Consider the following 26,090-nt stretch of genomic DNA (forward strand, 5'->3'; position numbering starts at 1 on the left):
ATCAGACACGTCTTTCTACAGCGAGCTACAATTCAGGAAAAACACAAAGAACTAATCAAAACCGAAGGCCTCTACACATCTGCTTATCTTCTCTTGCTGAGACTGGCAACTCCCTTCTGTTCTCAGCAAGAACAAACCTTATCTTACTTTCTCAACTTCACTTAATCACAGCCTCAAAGTATAAACATTTCTGCATGGCATTTTCAATTCACAGTTGCATCCATCTTGGCAATACATAGAAGCACATTGAAAAACACATACATAACTAAATTAATCCTGACAAATCTTTTATAGAAATGTATATATTTGTTGGATATTTGCAATGTTTGTGTTGTTTACTTGTTGTAACCTGCCTCGAGCTGCAGGGAGAGGCGGGTAAGAAATTAAATTATTGTTGTTGTTGGAAAGGCGAGTAAGGAATTAAATTGTTGTTGGAGAGAAATTAAATTGTTGTTGTTGTTGGAGAGGCAAATAAGAAATTAAATTGTTGTTGTAGTGTCGAAGGCTTTCATGGCTGGAATCACTCAGTTCTTGTGGGTTTTTTTGGGCTATATGGCCATGTTCTAGAGGCATTTCTCCTGACGTTTCGCCTGCATCTATGGCAAGCATCCTCACCTCTGAGGATGCTTGCCATAGATGCAGGCGAAACGTCAGGAGAAATGCCTCTAGAACATGGCCATATAGCCCGGAAAAAACCCACAAGAACTGAGTAAATTGTTGTTGTTGGAGAGGTGGGTAAGAAATTAAATTGTTGTTGTTGGATAGACGGGTAAGAAATTAAATAGTTGTTGGAGAGATGGGTAAGAAATTGAATTGTTGTTGGAGAGATGGGTAAGAAATTAAATTGTTATTGGAGAGATGGGTAAGAAATTAAATTGTTATTGGAGAGATGGGTAAGAAATTAAATTGTTATTGGAGAGATGGGTAAGAAATTAAATTGTTGTTGTTGGAGAGACGGGTAAGAAATTAAATTGTTGTTGGAAAGGCAGATAAGAAATTAAATTGTTGTTATTGGAAAGATTGGTAAGAAATTAAATTGTTGTTATTGGAAAGATTGGTAAGAAATTAAATTGTTGTTGTTGGAGAGGCGGGTAAGAAATTAAATTGTTGTTATTGGAAAGATTGATAAGAAATTAAATTGTTGTTGGAGAGATGGGTAAGAAATTAAATTGTTATTGGAGAGATGGGTAAGAAATTAAATTGTTGTTGTTGGAGAGACTGGTAAGAAATTAAATTGTTGTTGGAGAGATGGGTAAGAAATTAAATTGTTGTTGGATAGACGGGTAAGAAATTAAATAGTTGTTGGAGAGACGGGTAAGAAATTAAATAGTTGTTGGAGAGACGGGTAAGAAATTAAATAGTTGTTGGAGAGACGGGTAGGAAATTAAATAGTTGTTGGATAGACGGGTAGGAAATTAAATAGTTGTTGGATAGACGGGTAAGAAATTAAATAGTTGTTGGAGAGACGGGTAAGAAATTAAATAGTTGTTGGAGAGATGGGTAAGAAATTAAATAGTTGTTGGAGAGACGGGTAAGAAATTAAATAGTTGTTGGAGAGACGGGTAAGAAATTAAATAGTTGTTGGAGAGATGGGTAAGAAATAAAATAGTTGTTGGAGAGATGGGTAAGAAATAAAATAGTTGTTGGAGAGATGGGTAAGAAATTAAATAGTTGTTGGAGAGATGGGTAAGAAATTAAATAGTTGTTGGAGAGACGGGTAAGAAATTAAATAGTTGTTGGATAGACGGGTAAGAAATTAAATTGTTGTTGGAGAGACGGGTAAGAAATTAAATTGTTATTGGAGAGATGGGTAAGAAATTAAATTCTTGTTGTTGGAGAGGTGGGTAAGAAATTAAATTGTTGTTGGAAAGGCAGATAAGAAATTAAATTGTTATTGGAAAGATTGGTAAGAAATTGAATTGTTGTTATTGGAAAGATTGGTAAGAAATTAAATTGTTGTTGGAGAGGCGGGTAAGAAATTAAATTGTTGTTATTGGAAAGATTGATAAGAAATTAAATTGTTGTTGGAGAGGCGGGTAAGAAATTAAATTGTTGTTGGAGAGATGGGTAAGATATTAAATTGTTGTTGTTGGAGGGACGGATAAGAAATTACATTGTTGTTGTTGTTGGAGAGACGGGTAAGAAATTAAATTGTTGGAGAGGCGGGTATGAAATTAAATGGTTGTTGTTATTGGAGAGACGGGTAAGAAATTAAATGGTTGTTGTTGTTGGAGAAACGGGTAAGAAATTAAATGGTTGTTGTTGTTGGAGAAACGGGTAAGAAATTAAATTGTTGTTGTCATTATTATTATTATTATTATTATTATTATTGATTAAACTGCCTAAACTTTGTTTTTGTGGGAGGGACATCCTCTTATAGCACATTATGCTCTACTTTTTCAGTGAGTATCTCATCATAGAGTAGGACAACTACCTTCAAACTAAGGGCCGCACAATTAAATTGGAAATAACACTGCAAAATCATTCAGATTTTGTTACATAATGTTAAATATGTTTTTCCCGTTATTGACGACTTTCCCGTTTGATTGCCCGCCCTGCTTTCCCAACTTGAGTCTGATGCATTTGGCTTAGGAGAATGTCGGTGTGCTTCTTCCTTTCCCGCAGAGCATCAAGGAGCCCTTGTCGGACGCCTTGGAGGCTGAGTCGGAGGCGGAATTGGCCTCGGCCGCCACCAGCAGCGGGAGCAGGAGCGGGATGCTGCAGTACCTCCAGTCCTGGTTCCCCGGATGGGGAGGGTGGTACGGGGAGTCCCCGGGGGGAGCCATGGACGCGGCCGACACCTTCGAGGAGCTGCTCTCCGAAACGTCGGAGAAGTGGAGGCCGGAAGAGGCAGCCGGTATGGGGCACATCGGGGCCCGTGGGTGGAGAAGCGGGGGTCCTGTGGGGGGGGGGGGCTAGCCAACTATCTATCGATTGATTGATCGATCAGTATCTGTCTGTCTATCTGTCAGTCAGGCCCGTAGCCAGGATTTTGTTTTGGGGGAAGCTGAGTTTGATTCGGGGGTGAAGGGGCTGAGTCTGAGTGAAAGAGGGTCTACCTGTGCCGTTACACGCAGACGCTTTAAAATAAAACTTTGACGTGCTGCTATCTATGTCTGGGCGAAACTGCTGGGGTCTTTCTTTAGGCAGATTGAGCTTTCTTGAATAACTGAGTCTACTTCAAGAAACATTAAACAGGGTATTTATTCACGAAGTCCTGGTAGACTTGGCTCAGCTTATCAATATTACAAAACAATCAATAAGTAATAAACCCCATCTATATTAATAAATTCTATCTATATTCAATTGTTCCCTATCTGTGACTCAATTAAACTCAATTTCTCAATAAATCTATCTCTATCTATCTATCAATCATCTATCATCTATAATCTATAGGTTTCAATTAAACTAAATTACTCAATTAAACTAAATTACTCAATTAAACTAAATTACTCAATTAAACTAAATTACTCAATTAAACTAAATTACTCAATTAAACTAAATTACTCAATTAAACTAAATTGTTTTTACAATGGTATCTGTGGAGGTACCTGTCTGCCAACAGCACATCATGGATTCTTCCTAAAACTGAAGGGGCAGGGAGACCTCCAAAATGGCTGCTTCTACCCTGGAAGCAGGGGCAGGTCCAAAGAGCTACTCTTTGGCCAATCATTGCAGAGGGCCTGCAAACTGGCTTTCCTGCTTCTGGCTGCTAACTTTTTAGGCCTTGCAGAGGCTGCAGCAGCCTGGGAGAAACACAAGGAGAGGCTGTTTCCAGCAACTTAAAGGTAATGCAGAACCCATACTCCTGGGAGACGGAACACTACCCTAGCAAACCTTTTGTATCGTTACCCCAATACCCCCATGCATATGGGATATATTGAGCATGGTGATCAGATCATGATATGAATAAACATAACAGTTTAAATAACGTACCAGTAAGACCTTCTCGCGGACCACCATGAGAATTTGGGGGGGGGGGGTGAAGCCCCCCAAGCTCCCCCCCCCCGGCTACATGCCTGCTGTCAGTCTATCTCTCAATATATCTTATTTATCTGTCAATATATTTATCCATTTGTCAATCTGTCTCTCTCCCTCTGTCATTCTTTCTATCTGTCTGTCTATCTAATAATATAATAATAATAATAATAATAATATTTATTTATTTATTTATTTTTATTTATTGGTATGCTTGTATACCGCGATATCTCAGCTCGTACGGCGACTCATCGCGGTTTACAACATGTTAAAAATATACAATGTTAAAATATACAATTCACTAAGCATAGAAAACTAAAATTTTAAAAAACATACAAAAAACGTACACAGTATTGGGCCACCAATACAGATCGGGACATCTCATGGTTAAAATCATCATCCAATTCGTTGTCTTGATTGCTAATCCATGGTCAGATGAAACATCACGATGAAGATCAATTGAAGACTTGCTCAAACATCCAAGTTTTTAGGTTTTTCCTAAATGCCATTAGCGAGGTGGCTGATCTTAATTCAGTAGGGAGGGCATTCCAAAGCCGGGGGGCCACCGCAGAAAAGGCCCTATCTCTCGTTCCCACGAGCCGCACCTGTGAAGCAGGTGGGATAGAGAGAAGGGCTTCTCCTGAAGATCTAAGGGTCCTGGTGGGCTGATAGGCCGAGATACGTTCGGATAGGTATGTAGGGCCAGAACCGTTTAGGGCTTTAAAGGTCAAAACCAGCACTTTGAATTGGGCTCGGTAGCTAATCGGTAGCCAGTGAAGCTGGTACAGCAGAGGAGTTGTGTGCTCCCTGCGCCCAGCTCCTGTTAATACCATGGCTGCCGCCCGTTGGACTAGTTGGAGCTTCCGGGCCGTCTTCAAAGGCAACCCCACGTAGAGAGCGTTGCAGTAGTCAAGACGGGATGTAACCAGAGCGTGGACTACCGTGGCCAAGTCAGGCTTCCCAAGGTACGGTCGCAGTTGGCGCACGAGTCTTAACTGTGCGAATGCTCCCCTGGTCACCGCCGAAACCTGGGGCTCCAGGCTCAGCGATGAGTCCAGGATCACACCCAAACTGCGAACCTGTGTCTTCAGGGGGAGTGCGACCCCGTCTAACACAGGCTGTAACCCTATACCCTGTTCGGCCTTGCGACTGACCAGGAGCACCTCTGTCTTGTCTAATAATAATAATAAACCTTTATTTATACCCCGCTACCATCTCCCGCAGGACTCGGTGCAGCTTACAAGAGGCCGAGCCCAAATACATCAATAAACCAACAACGACAACAATACAACAATAAATTTATTTATTTATTTATTTGCTTTATTTTTATACCGCATTTTTCAGCCTAAATCGGCGACTCAAATAAACTCATAAACAAAGCAAAAACAATAACAATAATATCACAACGCATATCTAATATCTTAACTATTTGTCTATGTCTCGGTCTGTCTGTCAGTCAGTCAGTCAGTCTATCTCTCAGTGAGTGTCTGTTTGTCTTTCTGTCTGTCAACGTATCTGTCTGTCAGTCTGTCTGTCTAACTATTGATCTATCTGTCTGTCAGTGAATCTGTCTGTCAGTCTATCTGTCTATCAGTCTGTCTAACTAACTGTCTGTCAGTCATTCTGTCTGTCTGCCCATCTAAGTATCTGTTTGTCAGTCTATCTGTCGGACTATCTAACTGTCTGTCAGTCTCTGTCAGTCAATCTGTCAGTCTTTCTGTCTGTCTTTCTGTCAGTCTGTCAGATAGATAAACTGTCTGTCAGCCAGCCTATTTGTCAGTCAGTCAGTCAGTCTGTCTGTCAATCTGTCAGCCTATCTGTCTGCCAGTCAGTTTATCTATCTGTCAGTCTAGCTATCTCTCAATCATTATTTATTTATTAACAGTATTTATATTCCGCCCTTCTCACCCCGCAGGGGACTCAGGGCGGATTACAATGTACACATATATGGCAAACATTCAATGCCAATTAGACATACAACGTATATAGACATACACAGAGGCTATTTAACTTTTTCTGGCCACCAGGGGAGCTGTCGCTTTCATCGTCCATCTGCGACACTGATGAAGCACTTCCGCATTCCCCGCATGCTTCCCTGCTGGAGTGCTTTGCTGGAGTCTTTTTATGGCCTCATAAATTAGTTAATTAGCCTCCCCACACATAGGTGGTACCTAATTTTCCTACTTGACAGATGCAACTGTCTTTCGGGTTGCAAAGGTCGACAACAAGCTAACACAAAATTGGCCAGAAGCTCACTCCGACCCGGGCTGGCTTCAAACTCATGACCTTCTGGTCAGAGTTATCTTAATGCAGCTGACACTCAGCCAGCTGTGCCACAATCCCTGTCAGTCTGTCTACTTCTTTGTCTATCTAACTACCTATCTGTCAGTAATTCTATCTGTCAGTCTGTCTATTGATCTATCTATCTGACAGTCTATCTGTCAATCTGTCGTCAGTCTGATTATATCTGTCTATCTGTCAGACTATCTGTTTATCTATCTGTTAGTCAGTTTATCTGTATATCTATCTGTCAGTCTATTGATCTGTCTGTCTGTCTATCGATCTATCCATCAGTCTGTCTATCTATTTGCCAGTCTGTCGATTTTTCTGTCAACTTCTCAAGAACTTTTTCTGTCAACTTCTCAAGAGCTGCCATAGTGTTAGTGGTTTGAGTGTTGGACTAGAACTCAAAAAATATTTACAACCCTATAATGAGACTTTGAGTCTCCTTATGGAGAGAAAAAACTGGGTATAAATACACATAATAATAATAATAATAATAATAATAATAATAATAATAATAATAATAAATAGACCCCAAAGGCCATCCAGTCCAAACCCCTAAGAATTAGATAAATGATAGATAAATAGGTGATTGATCGATAGATGATAGATAGAGAACACGACTCTAGTGGATTTACAGGCAGCACATTTAGCTGCCAAATAGCGATTGTGCCGCAATGTCAGACAGCGAATTTGCTCACCCATATTTCCAGATTTCACCCCACCACACAACGTTTATGTCTCATTCTCTGCTTTTTTTTACTCCCATTTGAAATAGATGAGCTCTTTGACCCCACGGCTGACGTCTCCAACCTGAACGCCTTCCTGAAGCGGGACCACGTCTTGGCCAAGCTGAACCTCCAGCTCCAGGGCGGCTCCGTCACTTTGCTGCACGCCGACGATAGCGCCTTCATGCAGCTGGAGTTTGCCGGTATGAAAACTTCTACTCCCATTTCAGCCCATTTGAATAGTACCATCAAGAGCATCCTGGGACTTTTTGTTAACTGTGTTTGATTGTGTTGCCTTACCAGCTTTTGAGTTGCAAACCGGGGGTGGGGGTGGGGGGTGGGGGTGGGGGTGGGGAAGGAAGGACATAAATGAATCAATCTCCGTATAGAAAAAATGGATGTTTATCCATCCATCTGTACTTGTTGGGCCCCTTAAGAAATTCTCCTTCCTTCTTTTTTCCTCTTTCTTTCTGTCTGTCTGTCTGTCTGTCTGTCTGTCTTTCTTTCTTTCTTTCTTTCTTTCTTTCTTTCTTTCTTTCTCTCCCCCTCCCTCCACCCCCTTTTCTTTTCCTTCTTTTTCCTCCTCCTTTCCTTTCTCCCTTCTCCAGCTCTTGAGAGGACATCTCTCACAATGAATCCAAGGCAACATAGCTCCCTTTGTGGCTCTTTCCTTTTTTTTTTTTTTACTTTTCTTTCTTCCTTCTTCCCCTTCTCTTCCTTCCTTCTACCTTCCCTCCCTTCCCTTCCCCTCCATTTCCCTTTCCTTGCCTCCCTCCTTCACTTCCTTATTCCCTTCCCTTCCTTCTACCTCCCCTCCCCTTCCTCCCCCCCTTCCTCCCTCCCTTCTCTTCTATCTTTCCTTCCTTCCCCTTCCCTTCCTTCCCCTTCCCTTCCCTTCGATTCATTCTACTTTCCCTCCCTACTTCCCTTCCCCTCCTTTTCCCCTTCCTTCCTTTCTTCCTTCCTTCTTCCCTTCTCTTCCTTCCACCTTTCCTTCCTTCCCCTTCCCTTTCTTCTATCTTCCCTCCCTTCCCTTCCGCTCCGTTTTCCTTTCCTTCCTTCCTTCTTTCCTTCCTACCTACCTACCTCCCATCCTTATTCCCTTCTCTTCCTTGTACCTCCCCTTCCTCCCTTCTCTTCCTTCTACATTTCTTCCTTCCTTCACCTTCCCTTCCTTCCCCTTCCCTTCGCTTCATTCTACCTTCCCTCCCTCCTTCCCTTCCCCTCCTTTTTCTTCCTTCCTTCCTTCCTTCTTCCCTTCTCTTCCTTCCACCTTTCCTTCCTTCCCCTTCCCTTTCTTCTACTTTCCCTCCCTTCCCTTCCCCTCCGTTTCCCCTTCTTCCTTTCCTACCTACCTACCTACCTACCTTCCTTATTCCCTTCTCTTCCTTCTACCTCCCCTCCCCTTCCTCCCTTCCTCCCTTCTCTTCCTTCTACCTTTCCTTCCTTCCCCTTCCCTTCCCTTCCTTTCCCTTCCCTTCGCTTCATTCAGCCTTCCCTTCCTCCCTCCTTCCTTTCCCCTCCTTTTCCCCTTCCTTCCTTCCTTCCTTCCTTCTTTCTTTATTCCCTTCTCTTCCTTCCACCTTTCCTTCCTTCCCCTTCCCTTTCTTCTGCCTTCCCTCCCTTCCCTTCCCCTCCGTTTCCCCTTCTTCCCTTCCTACCTACCTACCTTCCTTATTCCCTTCTCTTCCTTCCACCTTTCCTTCCTTCCCCTTCCCCATCCCTTTCTTCTGCCTTCCCTCCCTTCCCTTCCCTTCAGTTTCCCCTTCCTCCCTCCCTCCCTTCCTTATTCCCTTCTCTTCCACCTTCCCTTCCTTCTCTTCCCCTTCCCTTCCTTCTACCTTCTCTCCCCCCTCCTTCCCTTCCCCTCCGTTTCCCCTCCCTCCCTCCCTTCCTTCCTTATTCCCTTCCACCTTCCCTTCCTTCCCTTCCCCTTCTCTTCCTTCTACCTTCTCTCCCCCCTCCTTCCCTGCCCCTCCTTTTCCCCTTCCTTCCTTCCTTCCTTCCTTCCTTATTCCCTTCCCTCCTTCCCGTGTCGTCACAGAGGGCCACTCCACCTCTCCACAGCTTTTGTGGTCCAAAACAGACTTTGACTTATGTGGATCAATCGATAGATCACCATGAAGTCGAAGGCATCACTATCTCATTCTGGTGTCAGAAGTTCTCTTTCCTGCTGCTTTGCCCATACGATAAAAGGCAATACGTAGATGACGTTTGCGCCTCTTTGTCGTTTACTTCCCAGGCGTCACCATCTTGGCGGAAACTCTCCCGCGCAGGAACTCCTCCCTTTTCAGGGTCCAGCTTGGCAGCCTCTTCCTTCGCGACTTGGCCACCGAAGGCACCATCTTCCCCGTCCTCGTCTTCCCCAACCCCGTACGTTGTTGAGTTGCATTGATACACGGCTTTGAATGAGTGCAGAACTGGGATTTGAAATGCATTATATGGTTGATCTTATAAGAATTGATCTTACAAGAATATTGATAAAATTATCTGAATTAACAAAATTAATTTATATTATTATTTAATAGTAACATTAACATGGATACAGTTATCTCAATTAATATTAATTAATTTTATTAAGTAATAATATTAGTATTAATAAAATTATATTAATAAAAATAATTAATTAATATTATTGTTAATAATAAATAATATTAATATTGATAAAAGTGTTGATGAAATAATAAGTAATTATGTCTTTGTTTTGTTCTTTTTAGCAAAAAGAGGTTGGTTGCGCCTCTTCCATTGGCCTGCAGGCTTCCTCTTCAGATGCAAATAAGCAGAGCACTGGTAAGTCTTTGCATTTTTGCAAATATAATAGTATATATATATATATATATATATATATATATACATACACACACATATATATACACATATATATACATACACGCAAACACACACACACATTTATTTATTTATTTGCAAGATTTATATGCTGCCCTTCTCACCCTGAAGGGGAATCAGAGTGGCTTACCAGATACATATCCATACAATATATTAAATTATTAGCATCGTACAATATCAGTATTGTATCTTACTATTTTGTACCATACCATTATATTGTAATATTATTAGAATTATTACATGTAATATAAAATACCTAATTATAATATTGTATTATTATTAGTGGTATTATATTGTATTACATTATAATATTATAAATATTATATGTATATACAATATTATCATATTATATTATTAGTAAAGCACATACACCAATATTGCCGTCCCCTTGTCTTGGGATGATTTTATCTAGCGATTGTGGGGTTATTTCATATAGTCCAAATTTGCTTGTTTATATAAGTTTTGTGATGTCTTTTTGTGCTCTGCCTTGATTCAGCCACCGATTCAGCCACCGATCCCACCGTCCCAGTTTTCGAGATGTTGTACGAGACAAATCCCGTCCGCAGCCATTTTGAGCGGCGCCTGGAAGTCAGCACCCAGCCACTGAATATTATTTACAACCCACAAGCCATTCGCAAAGTGGCCGATTTCTTCTACAAGGGAAGGGTTCACACCTCAGGTTGTTTACGTTCCCTTTCTCATTTTTTTTACCCTATCCTGCCTGCATGCATTTTATTTTTCTGTTTCCCTTAATGTATTGCTTGGAAATAGAACAAATTCTATGTCAACCGATATTGACTTTGGTAATAATATTATAATGTAATACAATATAATAATAATAATAATAATAATAATAATAATAATATATTTTATATTACATGTAATATTACTAAAAATATTACAATATAATGATATAGTACTATAGTAATATACAATGCTGACCTTGTACTATGCTAAAAATATAATACATTGTATGTATATATTCATGTATAATAATACAATATTATTATATATTTTATATTACATGTAATATTACTAATAATGATACAAAATAATGGTATAGTACAATATAGTAATATACAATGCTGACCTTGTACTATGCTAAAATATAATATATTGTATGTATATATTTATGTATAATACATGTAATATTACTAATAATACTACAATATAATGGTATAGTACAATATAGTAATATACAATGTTGACCTTGTACTATGCTAAAAATATAATATATTGTATGTATATATTTATTTATTAATTATTTATTTACGACATTTATATAATACAGTATATTGTATTTACATTTTACTTGTGAGCCGCTCCGAGTCCCCTTCAGGATGAGTCATCCCTAAGGGGACTCAGAGCGGCTCACAAGTAAAATGTAAATACAATATATTATTACCATAGCACAATATTAATATTATACATTACTTTGTACTATAACATTATACTGTAATATTATTAGTAATATAAAATGTAATATAAAATACATAATTATGATATCATATTATTAGTATTAGTATTTTATTACATTATATTATTAATATTATATGTATATACAATATATTATATTAATTATATTTTATTATAAGCACAGTGCGGGAGACAAGATGGAACTGTCTTCCTGGCCCCTCTCTTCACTCTGATATCAGAGTAGTGGTTGATGCGGGGGGTGGGGTGGGGGGCTCCCAACTGATGACAATGGAGGCAAGATGGAATTGCCTTCCTGGCCCCTCTCTTCACTTGGATATCAGAGCAGCGGTTGGTGCTGGGGGGGGAGGGCTCCCAACTGATGATACTGTAGGCAAGATGGAACTGTCTTCCTGGCCCCTCTCTTCACTCTGATATCAGAGTAGTGGTTGATGCGGGGGGGGGGGGGGGCGCTCCCAACTGATGATACTGGAGGCAAGATGGAACTGTCTTCTTTGCCCCTTTCTTCACTCTGATATCAGAGCAGCAGTTGGTGCTGGGGGGGGCGGGGGGGGGGCTCCCAACTGATGATACTGGAGGCAAGATGGAACTGTCTTCCTGGCCCCTCGCTTCACTCTGATATCAGAGCAGCAGCGGTTGGTGCTGGAGGGGGCGGGGGCTCCCAACTGATGATACTGGAGGCAAGATGGAACTGTCTTCCTGGCCCCTCTCTTCACTCTGATATCAGAGCAGCGGTTGGTGCTCGAGGGGGCGGGGGCTCCCAACTGATGATACTGGAGGCAAGATGGAACTGTCTTCCTGGCCCCTCTCTTCACTCTGATATCAGAGCAGCAATTGGTGCTGGAGTGGGGGGGTCCTAATTGATGATACTGGAGGCAAGATGGAACTGTCTTCCTTGCCCCTCTCTTCACTTTGATATCAGAGCAGCGGTTGGTGCTGGAGGGGGCGGGGGCTCCCAATTGATGATACTGGAGGGAAGATGGAACTGTCTTCCTTGCCCCTCTCTTCACTCTGATATCAGAGCAGCGGTTGGTGCTGGAGGGGCGGGGGGGCTCCCAACTGATGATACTGGAGGCAAGATGGAACTGTCTTCCTGGCCCCTCTCTCCACTCTGATATCAGAGCAGCAATTGGTGCTCGAGGGGGCGGGGGCTCCCAACTGATGATACTGGAGGCAAGATGGAACTGTCTTCCTGGCCCCTTTCTTCACTCTGATATCAGAGCAGCAGTTGGTGCTGGGGGGCGGGGCGGGGGGGGGCTCCCAATTGATGATACTGGAGGCAAGATGGAACTGTCTTCCTGGCCCCTCTCTTCACTCTGCTATCAGAGCAGCAATTGGTGCTGGAGGGGGGGGGCTCCCAATTGATGATACTGGAGGCAAGATGGAACTGTCTTCCTGGCCCCTCTCTTCACTCTGATATCAGAGCAGCGGTTGGTGCTGGAGGGGGCGGGGGCTCCCAATTGATGATACTGGAGGGAAGATGGAACTGTCTTCCTGGCCCCTCTCTTCACTCTGATATCAGAGCAGCGGTTGGTGCTGGGGGTGTGTGTGTGCTCCCAACTAATGTAAGCCGCTCTGAGTCCCTCTGAGAAGGGCCGCATATAAATGTTGCGAATAAATAAATAAATAAATATTTTTAGTAGTTTCAATGTTTAATTCTATTGTAACGCCTGCACATTTTTTTAAGGTTTCGGATGCCAGTCCGAACTAGAGTTGCGAGTGGCGGAAGCCGCGCGGAGGCAGTACAACAAGCTGAAAATGCAGACCAAAGCGGAGATCCGGCAAACCATCGACCGTTTGCTTGTGGGGGATTTCATTGTAAGTGAACGGGAGAGAATGACGACTTGGTCCTTTCACCAAACCATGTGTGGAAAAAGTCAAACTCCGCTGTGCAAAAAGGAGGGCCAACAGGTTGGGCGCTTGTGTCGTACAAGAAATAGGTGCTGCTGTTGAGAAATACCCCAAAACGGACTTCTGCGTGTTAGATGTTCACCTACAGCAGTGGTTCTCCACCTTCTTAATGAGTTCCTCAGGTTGTGGTGACCCCCAACCATAACATTATTTTCGTTGTTACTTCATAACTGTAATTTTGCTGCTGTTATGAATCATCATGTAAATCCCAGTAACTACAACTCCCAAAAGTCAAGGTCTATTTCCCCCAAACACCATCTGTCTTCATATTTGGGCATATGGAATATCAAATCAAAACATTTATTTCGGTCATTGACCAGCACAGGAAATAGTGTCACGTGGGCATATGGAATATTCGTGCCAAGTTTGATCCAGATCCATCATTGTTTGAGTCCACAGTGCTCTCTGGATGTAGGTGAACTATAACTCCCAAACGCAAGGTCAATGCCCACCAAACCCTTCTACTGTTTTCTGTTGGGCCGGGGGAGTCCTGTGTGTCAAGTTTGGTTCAATTCCATTGTTGGTGGTGTTCAGAGTGCTCTTTGATTGTAGGTGAACTATAAATCCCAGTAATTACAACTCCCAAATGTCAAGGTCTATTTCCCCCAAACACCATCTGTCTTCATATTTGGGCATATGGAATATTCATGCCAAGTTTGATCCAGATCCGTCATTGTTTGAGTCCACAGTGATCTCTGGATGTAGGTGAACTACAACTCCCAAACTCAAGGTCAATGTCCACTAAACCCCTCCAGTATTTTCTGTTCGTCAGGGGAGTCCTGTGTGCCACATTTGGTTCAATTCCATCATTGGTGGAGTTCAGAATGCTCTTTTGATTGTAAGTAAACTATAAATCCTAGCAACTACAACTCCCAGATGACAAAATTAAATATATATTTTTTTGAGTGATGGTCACTCCTTGGGTTAGTAGGTGTTTTGTGGCCAAATTTGGCGGCAATTCGTCCAGTAGTTTTTGAGTTATGTTAATCCCACAAACAAACAGAACATTTTTATATATATTGATATTACATGCAATTTAAGATATATATATATATATATAATTATAATATCATATCATTATTAGTAGTATTATATCATATTACATTATAATATTATAAATATTATATGTACTTAATTATAATACCATATTATTGTTAGTAGTATTATATTGTATTACATTATAATATTATTAATATTATCTGTATATACAATATATTATATTATTAACATAGCACATGAGACAAGGTGGAACTGTCTTCCTGGCCCCCTCTCTTTTCACTCTGGCCCAGTGCAGCAGTTGGTGCTGTGGGGAAGGGTCCCCAACTGATGACATACAGAACCCCTGTGACCAATAGAAAATGCTTCCAAAAAGGAAGAGGAGGACAGACAGAGAGATCTTCAACCTTCTCTGCTAAAGGGGTTCCTAAGACTATCAGAAATACGTGTTTTCTGATGGTGTTTGGCGACCCCTCTACGCCCTCTCACGACCCCCCTCAGGGGTCCCGACTTCCAGGTTGAGAAATGCTGACCTACAGTTTGAGTAGATCTATATAAATAAAAATGTAATGCTCGTTTGTGCTATTCACAGAAATCAGAAACCACTGGGGCAATTGACACCAAATTTGGACACGATGTCCCTAACAACCCAATGTATGTTCTCCACTCAAAAAAAACCCCAATGAAAACATAAAGCAGAAAGGACTTCTAAACTGCATGTCCACAAAGGAGAAACTGCATGTCTACCCATGGCCACGCCCCCCTCCTCCTCCTCCTCATGGGGAAACAGCCGGCTGTTAAAGCCACACACACACACAAGCGAGTGGAGTGGAGGGGGAGGCTTGCCGCATGGAGCCCCTTCTCTTCCCCTCCTATGTCAGGAGAGCAGTCTCCTCCTTCTCCTTTCCCTGTTGGAAAGTGCCAGCAGCAGCAATAGAGTGCTCCACGCAAGGAAGAAGGGGAGGAGGAGGAGGAGGAGGAGGAGGAGGCAAGGAAAGTCCACGGTGCTTGAATGAAGGACCTTCCTTCTCTCCCTCCCTTCCCTTCTTTCCTCCCTTTCCTTTTCTTTTTTCCTTCTCCTTCTTTCCCTCCTTCCCTTCCTTCCTGTCCCTTTCCTTTTTTCTTTCCTTCTTTTCCTCCCTCCCTCCCTTTCCTCCTTCTTTCCCTTTCTTCATTTCCTTCCCCTTCATTTCCTTCCCTCCCTCCTTTCTTCATCCCCCTCCTTTTTTTCCCTCCTTCCTTCCTCCCTCCTTCCTTTTTCCTTTCTTTCTTTTCCTTCCTCCCTCCCTTTCCTCCTTCTTTCCCTTTCTTCATTTCCTTCCCCTTCATTTCCTTCCCTCCCTCCTTTCTTCATCCCCCTCCTTTCTTTCCCTCCTTCCTTCCTCCTTTCTCCCTCCCTCCCTCCCTTCCTGTCCCTCCTTCATTCTTTTCCTTCCTTCCCTTCCTTCCTTCCCTCCCTTCCTTTTTCCTTCCTTCCTGCCCCTCCTTCCTTTTTCCTTTCCTTCTTTTCCTCCCTCCCTCCCTTTCCTCCTTCTTTCCCTTTCTTCATTTCCTTCCCCTTCATTTCCTTCCCTCCTTCCTTTCTTCATCCCCCTCCTTTCTTTCCCTCCTTCCTTCCTCCTTCCTTCCTTCCTCCCTCCCTTCCTGTCCCTCCTTCTTTCTTTTCCTTCCTTCCCTTCCTTCCCTCTCTCCCTTCCTTTTTCCTTCCTTCCTGTCCCTCCTTCCTTTTTCCTTTCCTTCTTTTCCTCCCTCCCTCCCTTTCCTCCTTCTTTCCCTTTCTTCATTTCCTTCCCCTTCATTTTCTTCCCTCCCTCCTTTCTTCATCCCCCTCCTTTCTTTCCCTCCCTCCTTCCTCTCTCCCTTCCTGTCCCTCCTTCTTTCTTTTCCTTCCTTCCTTTCATTCCCTCCCTCCCTTTTTCCTTCCTCCCTCCTTCCTTTCCTTCTTTCTATGTAAGATATAAATACAATACTAAATGGAAGGGACAGTCAAGAAGTAACGAGAGAAAGAGGGAAGGAGAGAAGGAGAGAGGGAAAGAAGGAAAGAAAGAAAGATAGAGAAGCAAGGAAGGAGAGAAGGAAATAAAAAAGTGAAAGGAAAAAGAGAGGGAAGGAAAGAGAGAAGGAACGAAAGATATGGAAGGAAGGAAGGCTGTAACTAAAGAGCAAAGAAAGGGAGGAAAGAAACAGGTAGAGATGGAAGAAAGAAGAGAGATAGGGAAAGAAAAAGAGGAAAGGAAGGAAAGAGGGAAGGGAGGAAAGAAAGAGGGAGGAAAGGTTGGCCACAGCAATGCGTGGCGGGTACAGCTAGTGTAAAATAAGGATGGTTTCCAGCACGCATGTCAGATTGAAGAATGTTTGGAATCCATTTTTTAGATCTTTAGAAAGGTGATGTTTTCGGAGTGGGATGCGTGCCTACTCAATCCAGGCACAGAACTTGCGTTTTTGAAAAAAGGTATTCACTCTCTTTCTAGGAAGACAGCAAACGCTGGACGGTGTGCCTGGACATCTCCGCCCCGCAAGTCATCTTCCCCGACGATTTCAAATTTGCTGACCCAGTTTTGGTTGTGATTGACTTGGGGAGAATGCTGCTTACCAATTCTCAAGGTACGGGGAGGAAGGCGGAAAGTTGGAGGAGTTGTGGGTGATCTCTTTTTAATGATCTCTTCTCATTCTGTTTATAGAGGAGCACAAGAAGAAGAGTTCGGGCGGCCCCTCCTTGGAGCTGAGCGACTTCAGCGACGACGAGTACAAGACGCCTCTCGCCACCCCTCCCAGCAGCCCCCCTCCCGAATCCGCGGAGAACAAGGAGTTTGACTTCGCAGGGGTCGAAATCAGCGAAGAGCAGCTCCAGGCTCACCTGATGAGCAAAAAAATGTACGACACTTACAACCTGTCCTTCATGGACCTTCAGATCATGGTCGGGCGTGTGAGGGACAACTGGAAGTACGCACAAGACATCGCGGTCGGCCCCACCCACGTGGTGGAGAAATTCAACGTCCATTTACAGCTGGAGCGGAGGTTGATTTACACGTCGGACCCCAAGTACCCTGGAGCGGTCCTGTCGGGGCACTTGCCAGACCTGAAGATCCACATCAACGAGGATAAAATCGTGGCGCTGAGCAATTGCTTCGGGAGGCTGAGCGCGTCCGACTCCGGGACCTCGAGTCCTTCTCAGGCCAGGAAGGAGGCCAGCTCTACTGAGCTGGACCAACGGGGAAGCTTGCACAGCTCTGTGATGAACTTGACCCAGAGCGTGATGGTGGTGGAGCAACACACCAAAGAAGTCCTGGTCGAATCCCAGCTCCTCCTCGCCGAGTTCCAAGTCAACTGCATGCAGCTGGGAGTGGAAAGCAATGGGCGGTACATCTCGGTCCTCAAAGTGTTCGGCACCAACGCCCATTTCATTAAGCGGCCCTACGATGCTGAGGTCTCGCTCACGGTCCATGGCTTGCTTTTGGTCGACACCATGCAGACGTACGGCTCGGATTTTGACCTTTTGGTGGCTTCCCATAAGAACCTCAGCTTGGACGTACCGACGGGGAGTTTGCGGGACAGTCGGACGCAGTACCCTGTCGGTGGGCCCGGAAAGGCCCGTCCACTGGATGGGAAACATCCCGGCACAGCGAGCGAGCCTACGGGCCGTTCCGTTCCGCACGACGAGTCCTTGATCAAACTAGAATACCAGTTTGTGAGCACGGAGTGCCCGTCGATGAACTTGGACAGCTCTCTGCAAGTGATATCGGTGCAGATGAACAACCTGGACATCATCCTCAATCCGGAAACGATCGTGGAGTTGATTGGATTCCTCCAGAAGTCCTTCCCAAAGGAGAAAGACCATTCCAGTCCTCAGCCGTTGATGACCGAGGCCGAGAGGCATCTCAGTGACATAGAAACCTTCCAGTTCACCCATTCTCAAAATACGGAAGTCACCGTGGATATCCACTGGTTGAACGTCCTGTTGCTTAGGACCGTCACGGTGATGAATGGGGAAAAACTCGGCCGGAAGATCGCGACGGCGAGCATCGGTGGCACCAAAGTGAATGTCTCCATGGGCAGTAAGCTGGACGTCAACGGATCTCTTGGCTGCCTGCACCTGATGGACTTGACCCAGGATGTTAAAAACCAATATGTTGTGAGCATCGGGAATACAGTACGGTACGAGAACCTGATCCGGGACGTGAGCTGTTTCAAGCCTGCGTTTCTTCAGTTCGATGATGCGGGGAACCTTCCGGATGCTTTGAGCTTCACTTTCGCCGAGCAGTCGAAAGAGGAGTGTTCCCTCCATCTCAAGATGGCCTCGCTGCATTACAACCACTCGGCAAAGTTTTTGAAAGAGCTCGCCTTATCCATGGACGAGTTGGAGGACAACTTCCGCGGCATGCTGAAGACCGCAGCGACGCGCGTGACCACTGTCCTGGCCACCAAGACCGCCGAATACAGCGAGATGGTGTCTCTGTTTGACACGGCGCCGCGGTCAAGGGACCCCTTCAATTTGGAAAACAGCGAAGGAGAGGAGTTTGTTCCGGCGCGCTCCAAAACGGAGCCCATTAAACTCATTCTGAACGTAAACATCGAGTCCCCGGTCGTGTCGATACCCCGGAAGCCTGGAAGTCCTGAGCTGCTGGTTGGACATCTCGGGCAGATCTCGATCCAGAACTTTGTGGCAGGAGAAGACAACTTGAGAAACGACCGGCTGCAGGTGGAAATCCGGGATATCCGGTTGTATTCGCTCAACAGCAGCCATTTAACGGGGAAGAAGGAAAGCTTGTCAGAGGTGCCGCGCGCTTCCTCGGTCGCCGGCGGCGGGAGTGACAGCAGTCAGGATGACCCGCAATTCACTCGGCATGACTTCTTTGAATCCTTACATAAAGGCCATGGTACGTTACATCAGATGCATTCGGGACTTCCCTTGATCTGTTTGGTGGGGCCCTGATCTGTTTTCATCTGAACTTCCTAAAATATTAGTTAGATATTTGTTTTTTCATTTTCAGGTTCATTATTTCTTCTTTTTTGGGGGGGGGACTTCACCCGTAGGCCCAAAGTGCCTGGGTTAGGGTCGACGGGTGAAGGTCTTGGACCTACGTATCCGAGCCTGCACCCGAGCGCTGAGTAAGGAGTCAGGCTCTGTGCAGTCCCGTCCGCCTTTTGTATCGATTGCATTTTCATTTTAGGAGCGCCTTTCCGTTTCGGGCCATCCGAATGGACGGAACAAAACGGAAACACGAATGAAACGAATGGGACAAATATCGGGCCCGTGACTATCAGATACTACTTCCTTATTGGTTGTCAAGAGCTCAGATTCATTCGTAGCCATTCCTTTGTTATTTGGGGAGCTGTCGAATAAAACAAGTAACATACGTTACTTGTGTTACGGTAATAATATTATAGTATTCTATTATAATTGCTGCCCTGGGACCAGAGTGAAGAGAGGGGGCCAGGAAGACAGTTCCACCTTGTCTCCTGCACTGTGCTAATAATGTCGAAGGTTTTCATGGCCGGAATCACTGGGTTGTTGTAGGTTTTTTGGGGTGTATAGCCATGTTCTAGAAGCATTCTCTCCTGATGTTTCGCCTGCATCTGTGGCAAGCATCCTCAGAAGTTGTGAGGTTTGTTCCAGTTGTGAGAGAGGGGCCAGGAAGGCAGTTCCATCTTGTCTCCTGCACTGTACTATAATATAATACAATATTACTGGAAAATTGGGTTTATATATCTGTGGAATGATGTCCAGGGTGGGAGAAAGAACTCTTGCCTGTTGGAGGCAGGTGTGAATGTTTCAATTAACCATCCTTGATGGCAGGTTTTAGGTGTAGCTTGTTACTGCCTGGGGGAATCCTTTGTTGAGAGATGATTAGCTGTTCCTGATTGGAGAGAATGCTTCTAGAACATGGCCAAATTCAGCAGCTCAGCGGTTTAACCCACTGCGCCACCGGGGACACCAAAATAATATAATATAATAATAAATATATAATCTATGCTGCAAGATGATCCTCCTGTAAAGACAAAGTTTATAATACAATTGTAATTTAGTACTATATTATAATTGCTGCTCTGGGACCAAAGTGAAGAAAGGGGGCCAGGAAGACAGTTCCATCTTGTCTCCTGCACTGTACTAATAATATAACATATTGTATATACATATAATATTGATAATATTATAATGTAACACAATATAATACTACTAATAATACAGTATTATAATTATATATTTTATATTACATGTAATATTACTAATAATACTACAGTATAATGGTGTAGTACAAAATAGTAATATAGAATACTAATATTATGAATACTAATATTATAGAATACTAATAATATAGAATACTAATATTATGCTATGGAAATAATATTATAGTACTATATTATAACTGCTGCTCTGGGACCAGAGTGAAGAGAGGGGGCCAGGAAGACAGTTCCACCTTGTCTCCTGCACTGTGCTAATCATATAATATATTGTATATACATATAATATTGATAATATAATGTAATACAATATAATACTAGTAATAATAGGTATTATAATTATATATTTTATATTACATGTAGTATTACTAATAATACTACAGTATAATGGTGTAGTTCAATATAGTAATATATAATACTAATATTATGCTATGGTAATAATGTTATAATACTATATTATAACTGCTGCTCTGGGACCAGAGTGAAGAGAGGGGGCCAGGAAGATAGTTCCATCTTGTCTCCTGCACTGTGCTAATAGTATAATATATTGTATATACATATAATATTGATAATATTATAATGTAATACAATATAATACTACTAATAATAATACGGTATTATAATTATATTTTTTATATTCTATAGAATCCTAGAATCATAGAATCAAAGAGTTGGAAGAGACCTCATGGGCCATCCACTCCAACCCCCTGCCAAGAAGCAGGAATATTGCATTCAAATCACCCCTGACAGATGGCCATCCAGCCTCTGCTTAAAAGCTTCCAAAGAAGGAGCCTCCACCACACTCCGGGGCAGAGAGTTCCACTGCTGAACGGCTCTCACAGTCAGGAAGTTCTTCCTCATGTTCAGATGGAATCTCCTCTCTTGTAGTTTGAAGCCATTGTTCCGCGTCCTAGTCTCCAAGGAAGCAGAAAACAAGCTTGCTCCCTCTTCCCTGTGGCTTCCTTTCACATATTTATACATGGCTATCATATCTCCTCTCAGCCTTCTCTTCTTCAGGCTAAACATGCCCAGCTCCTTAAGCCGCTCCTCATAGGGCTTGTTCTCCAGACCCTTGATCATTTGAGTCGCCCTCCTCTGGACACATTCCAGCTTGTCAATATCTCTCTTGAATTGTGGTGCCCAGAATTGGACACAATATTCCAGATGTGGTCTAACCAAAGCGGAATAGAGCATGGGGAGCATGACTTCCCTAGATCTAGACACTATGCTCCTCTTGATGCAGGCCAAAATCCCATTGGCTTTTTTTGCCGCCACATCACATTGTTGGCTCATGTTTAACTTGTTGTCCACGAGGACTCCAAGATCTTTTTCACACGTACTGCTCTCGAGCCAGGCGTCACCCATTCTGTATCTTTGCATTTCATTTTTATAATACTACATTTTAATAATACTACAGTATAATGGTGTAGTACAATATAGTATTGTATAATACTAATATTGTGCTATGGTAATAATATTATAGTACTGTATTATAACTGCTGCTCTGGGACCGGAGTGAAGAGAGGGGGCCAGGAAGACAGTTCCATCTTGTCTCCTGCACTGTGCTAATAGTATCATATAATATAATATAGTATAGTATAATATATTGTATATACAATATACTACTACTACTAATAATAATAATAATACAGTATTATAATTATATATTTTATATTACATGTAATATTACTAATACTACTAAAGTATAATGGTATAGTACAATATAGTTATATATAATACTAATATTGTGCTATGGTAATAATATAATATACTGTATTTACATATTAGTTGGATGATGATGTTTTTGGTTAATGCTGGACTGATTATTTTAGATCGTGTCTTGAATTTGTACCTTGTTCTGTCTATGTTGTACACCGCTGTGAGTCGCCCCCGGGCTGAGAACAGCGGTATATAAGCAAAGTAAGTAAATAAATAAATAAATAAGTTGTAAGCTGCTCTGGGGCCCCTTTCGAGGTGAGAAGGGCGGCATATAAGTGTCATAAATAAATAAATAAACATGTTGAGCCTCCGGTGGTAGAGCAGGTTAAACGGCTGAGCTGCTGAACGTGCTTACTGAAAGGTCAGCGGGTCGAATCTGGGGAGTGGGGTGAGCTCCCAGTGTTAGCCCCAGCTTCTGCCATCCTAGCAGTTCGACAGCATTCAAATGTGAGTAGATCAATAGGTACCGCCTTGGCGGGAAGGTAACGCCGCTCCATGCAGTCATGCTGGCCACATCTATAGAGGCGTCTATGGTCTACGCCGGCTCTTCAGCTTCGAAACGAGCACCAGAGTCGGACACGACTCGATTTAATGTCAAGGGGAAACTTTACGTCCTGTCTGTATCTCCTTAAACGTAGCTTTCCACATTTTGAACAACGCAACCATCCAATTTGAGCTGGAGAAAATCCCGGTGGAGCGGGACGCCGAGCTGGCTTTCTCCGCGGAAGAGGATGTCGAGATTTCCAGCCTGATGCGGATCGAGGGGAAATTTGTCAACCCTTTGCAGGTATGGAAAGACCTCGGTTTTGCTTTTCCTCCGACTATGGGAATGGAGTTAGATGTGTGTTCTGGAGACAGTCGTTATTTTGTCCCAGAAGGTATGCATGTCTATAAATCCCAATTTCTTGTCTATATTTGTCTGTACTTAGAAGTGTTTTATAGTACTAGCCGCTATAACAGATAATATAATATATTGTATATACATATAATATTTATAATATTATAATATAATACAATATAATAATACTACTAATAATAATGATATGATATTATAATTATATATATATTATATTACATGTAATATCTATATAAATAAGAATGTAATGTTCGTTTGTGGGATTAACAGAACTCAAAAATCACTTGATGAATTGCCACCAAATTTGGACACACGACACCTACTAACGCAAGGAGTGACCATCGCTCAAAAAATTGATTTTTTCATTTGGGAGTTGTAGTTGCTGGGATTTCTAGTTCACCTACACTCAAAGAGCATTCTGAACTCCACCAATGGTGGAATTAAACCAAACTTGGCATACAAGACTCCCATGACCAACAGAAAACACTAGAAGGGTTTGGTGGGCATTGACCCTGAGTTTGGGAGTTGTAGTTCACTTACATCCAGAGAGCACTGTGGACTCAAACAGTGATGGATCTGGACCAAACTTGGCACGGATACTCAATATGCCCAAATAGGAACACTGGTGGAGTTTGGAGAAAATAGACCTTGACATTTGGAAGTTGTAGTTGCTGGGATTTATAGTTCACCTACAATCAAAGAGCATTTTGAACCCCACCAACAACAGAATTGGGGCAAACTTCCCACACAGTGTCCAGATTTGGTGTCAATTCGTCCAGTGGTTTTTGAGTTATGTTAATCCCACAAAGAAACATTACATTATTATTTATATAGACTCATCATCATTATAATCATTATGTTTATTTATACCCTGCTTTTTCTCTGCACAAGGAGGCTCAAAGTGGCTTCATTCATTTAAAATCTATAGCCAAATGAGATCAGAGTGAAGAGAGGGGCCAGGAAGGCAGTTCCATCTTGTCTCCTGCACTGTGCTTATAATATAATATAATATAATGTAATGTAATGTAATGTAATGTAATGTAATGTAATGTAATGTAATGTAATATAATATATTGTGTGTGTGTGTATATATATATATATATATATATATATATATAAAATTGATAATATTATAATGTAATACAATATACTATCACTAATAATTGTGATATGATATTATAATTATATATTTTATATTAAATATTACTAATAATACAATGTAATATATAATATTAATATTGTGCTGTGATAATAATATAATATATTGTATTTACTTTTTACTTGTAAGCCGCTCTGAGTCCCCTTTGGGTTGAGAGGGGCGGCATATAAATGTCGTAAATAATAAATAAATAAATGTGCCATAGAAGGATTTCCTGCAAAACCCCAAATTTCTGCAGTTTAATAAACTTTTCCCATGTTTTTATGATAGAATCAGTTGGAAAATAACATGTATAACCCAGGAACAGAAATCATCCTGTCACATAGTGTCATCTTGAGCTTATTTCACCTCTCCCCCTCCTTTAATCCAGGTGGTTTTGGCCAAGCACGTTTACGAGCAAGTCTTACAGACTCTTGATAACTTGGTTTGCAATGAAGATTTGACCAATCCGCCATCCAGCTTTCCGTCGTCTAAATGCCCCAGCTCTGATTCTCCGTCGGCGTTACTTGGCAGCACAAGCTCCGATTTTCCCCTCGAGAGAAAGGAAAACGGGCTCTTCAGTCATTCCGGCTTCGGCACGCCGACTAACAAGTTTGCCCCTGTCAAGGAAACTGCGCCGTCCTTCACCCAGATCCAAGCCACCTTCCATATCTCTGAGCTCCAGGTCCAGCTCAGCGGCGACCTGACCCTCGGAGCCCAAGGCTTGGTTAGCTTGAAATTCCAAGATTTTGACATTGAGTTTTCTAAGGACCACCCTCAGACCTTATCCATCCAGATTGCCTTACGTTCCCTTCTGATGGAGGACCTTCTGGAGAAGAACCCAGACTCGCAGTACAAGAACCTCATGGTCTCGCGGGGGGCACCCAAACCGTCCGGCTTGGCCCACAAGGAGTACTTGTCCCAGTCTTGCCCCTCGGTCTCCAACGCTGAGTATCCCGACATGCCCCGCTCCCTTCCTTCACACATGGAGGAGGCCCCAAACGTCTTCCAGTTTTACCAGCGGCCCACGTGGGGCCCCCACAAGAAGCTCAAGGAAGACGAGGGTTTGGGTTGTCCATTGACGCCTCCCCCTTCTCCCACAGCGGATGAGTCGCGCCTGCCGTCCGGAAAGAGCGACTTCGACGACTCCTTGGTCCACATCAACGTCCTGCTGGTGGACAAGAAGCACCCGGCGTTTGCCACATCCTACGGCAAAATTAGCCGCAGCGTGGACATCGACTTCAACTGCTTGGACGTCTTGATCACCCTGCAGACCTGGGTGGTGATCCTGGACTTCTTTGGGATTGGGTCTACCGCGGAAAATCACAGCATGAAGTCGCAGCCCGGAGACATCCAGCTCCCCGTCAAGTCGGAAGCCAGTGCCTCACCTGCCTTGGAGGCACAGGATACCGTCAATACCAAAGTCGACCTGAAGGTAGGAGGCAGCAAACTTCCTTCCTAGACTTCCTAAATTATTGCTTTATATGTATTGTTGAAGGCTTTCATGGCCGGAATCACTGGGTTGTTGTTCTAGAGGCATTTTCTCCTGACGTTTCGCCTGAATCTATGGCAAGCATCCTCCGAGGTAGTGAGGTCTGTTGGAAATGGGAAAATGGGTTCATATATCTGTGGAAAGACCGGGGTGGGACAAAGGACTTTTGTCTGCTGGAGCTAGGTGTGAATGTTTCTAGCCATTAAATGCTAATCAAGGTGGTCAGTTGAAATGTATCATTTCCCAATATTTTACAAGCCCATCTTGTGGGTACAAGGGAGAGAGCCTTCTCCTTGGAGGTGGCTCCCCGACTTTGGAACTCTTTACCTGGAGAGATCAGGAAAGCCCCTTCACTAGAAACATTTAAAAAGAACCTTAAAACCTGGCTCTTCCGCTGTGCCTTTGGTGAGTAGGTGCACACCATGACATTTTGCACCCCTCGATGTTTTTCTCCTACTGGAGCTCGCGCCCCCCAAATGGGAAGTTCAACCTCATAAATCCATGTGTTTTATGAGTTCCCCGTAA

The 26,090-nt window shown here is 43.1% G+C and overlaps 1 protein-coding gene across 8 annotated transcripts in view; it reads left to right on the top strand.

The window, feature by feature from the left end:
• The window catches only part of VPS13D (vacuolar protein sorting 13 homolog D), a 183,147-nt gene that overhangs the window by 24,892 nt on the left and 132,165 nt on the right, over nucleotides 1-26,090 (top strand). For 5 of the 8 annotated variants that reach the window (XM_067472788.1, XM_067472783.1, XM_067472784.1 and 2 more), the window contains exons 12-21: nucleotides 2,626-2,857; nucleotides 7,040-7,192; nucleotides 9,232-9,362; nucleotides 9,707-9,779; nucleotides 10,333-10,515; nucleotides 12,958-13,088; nucleotides 16,649-16,781; nucleotides 16,859-19,054; nucleotides 22,718-22,866; nucleotides 24,465-25,508. In XM_067472788.1, coding sequence (XP_067328889.1) covers nucleotides 2,626-2,857; nucleotides 7,040-7,192; nucleotides 9,232-9,362; nucleotides 9,707-9,779; nucleotides 10,333-10,515; nucleotides 12,958-13,088; nucleotides 16,649-16,781; nucleotides 16,859-19,054; nucleotides 22,718-22,866; nucleotides 24,465-25,508 — 4,425 coding nt within the window. The remainder of the gene's footprint in view (nucleotides 1-2,625; nucleotides 2,858-7,039; nucleotides 7,193-9,231; nucleotides 9,363-9,706; nucleotides 9,780-10,332; nucleotides 10,516-12,957; nucleotides 13,089-16,648; nucleotides 16,782-16,858; nucleotides 19,055-22,717; nucleotides 22,867-24,464; nucleotides 25,509-26,090) is intronic. The other 3 variants (XM_067472785.1, XM_067472790.1, XM_067472789.1) reach the window with 1 other exon arrangement.

Source organism: Anolis sagrei, chromosome 13 (genome assembly GCF_037176765.1).
Source record: "Anolis sagrei isolate rAnoSag1 chromosome 13, rAnoSag1.mat, whole genome shotgun sequence".
NCBI lineage: Eukaryota > Metazoa > Chordata > Lepidosauria > Squamata > Dactyloidae > Anolis > Anolis sagrei.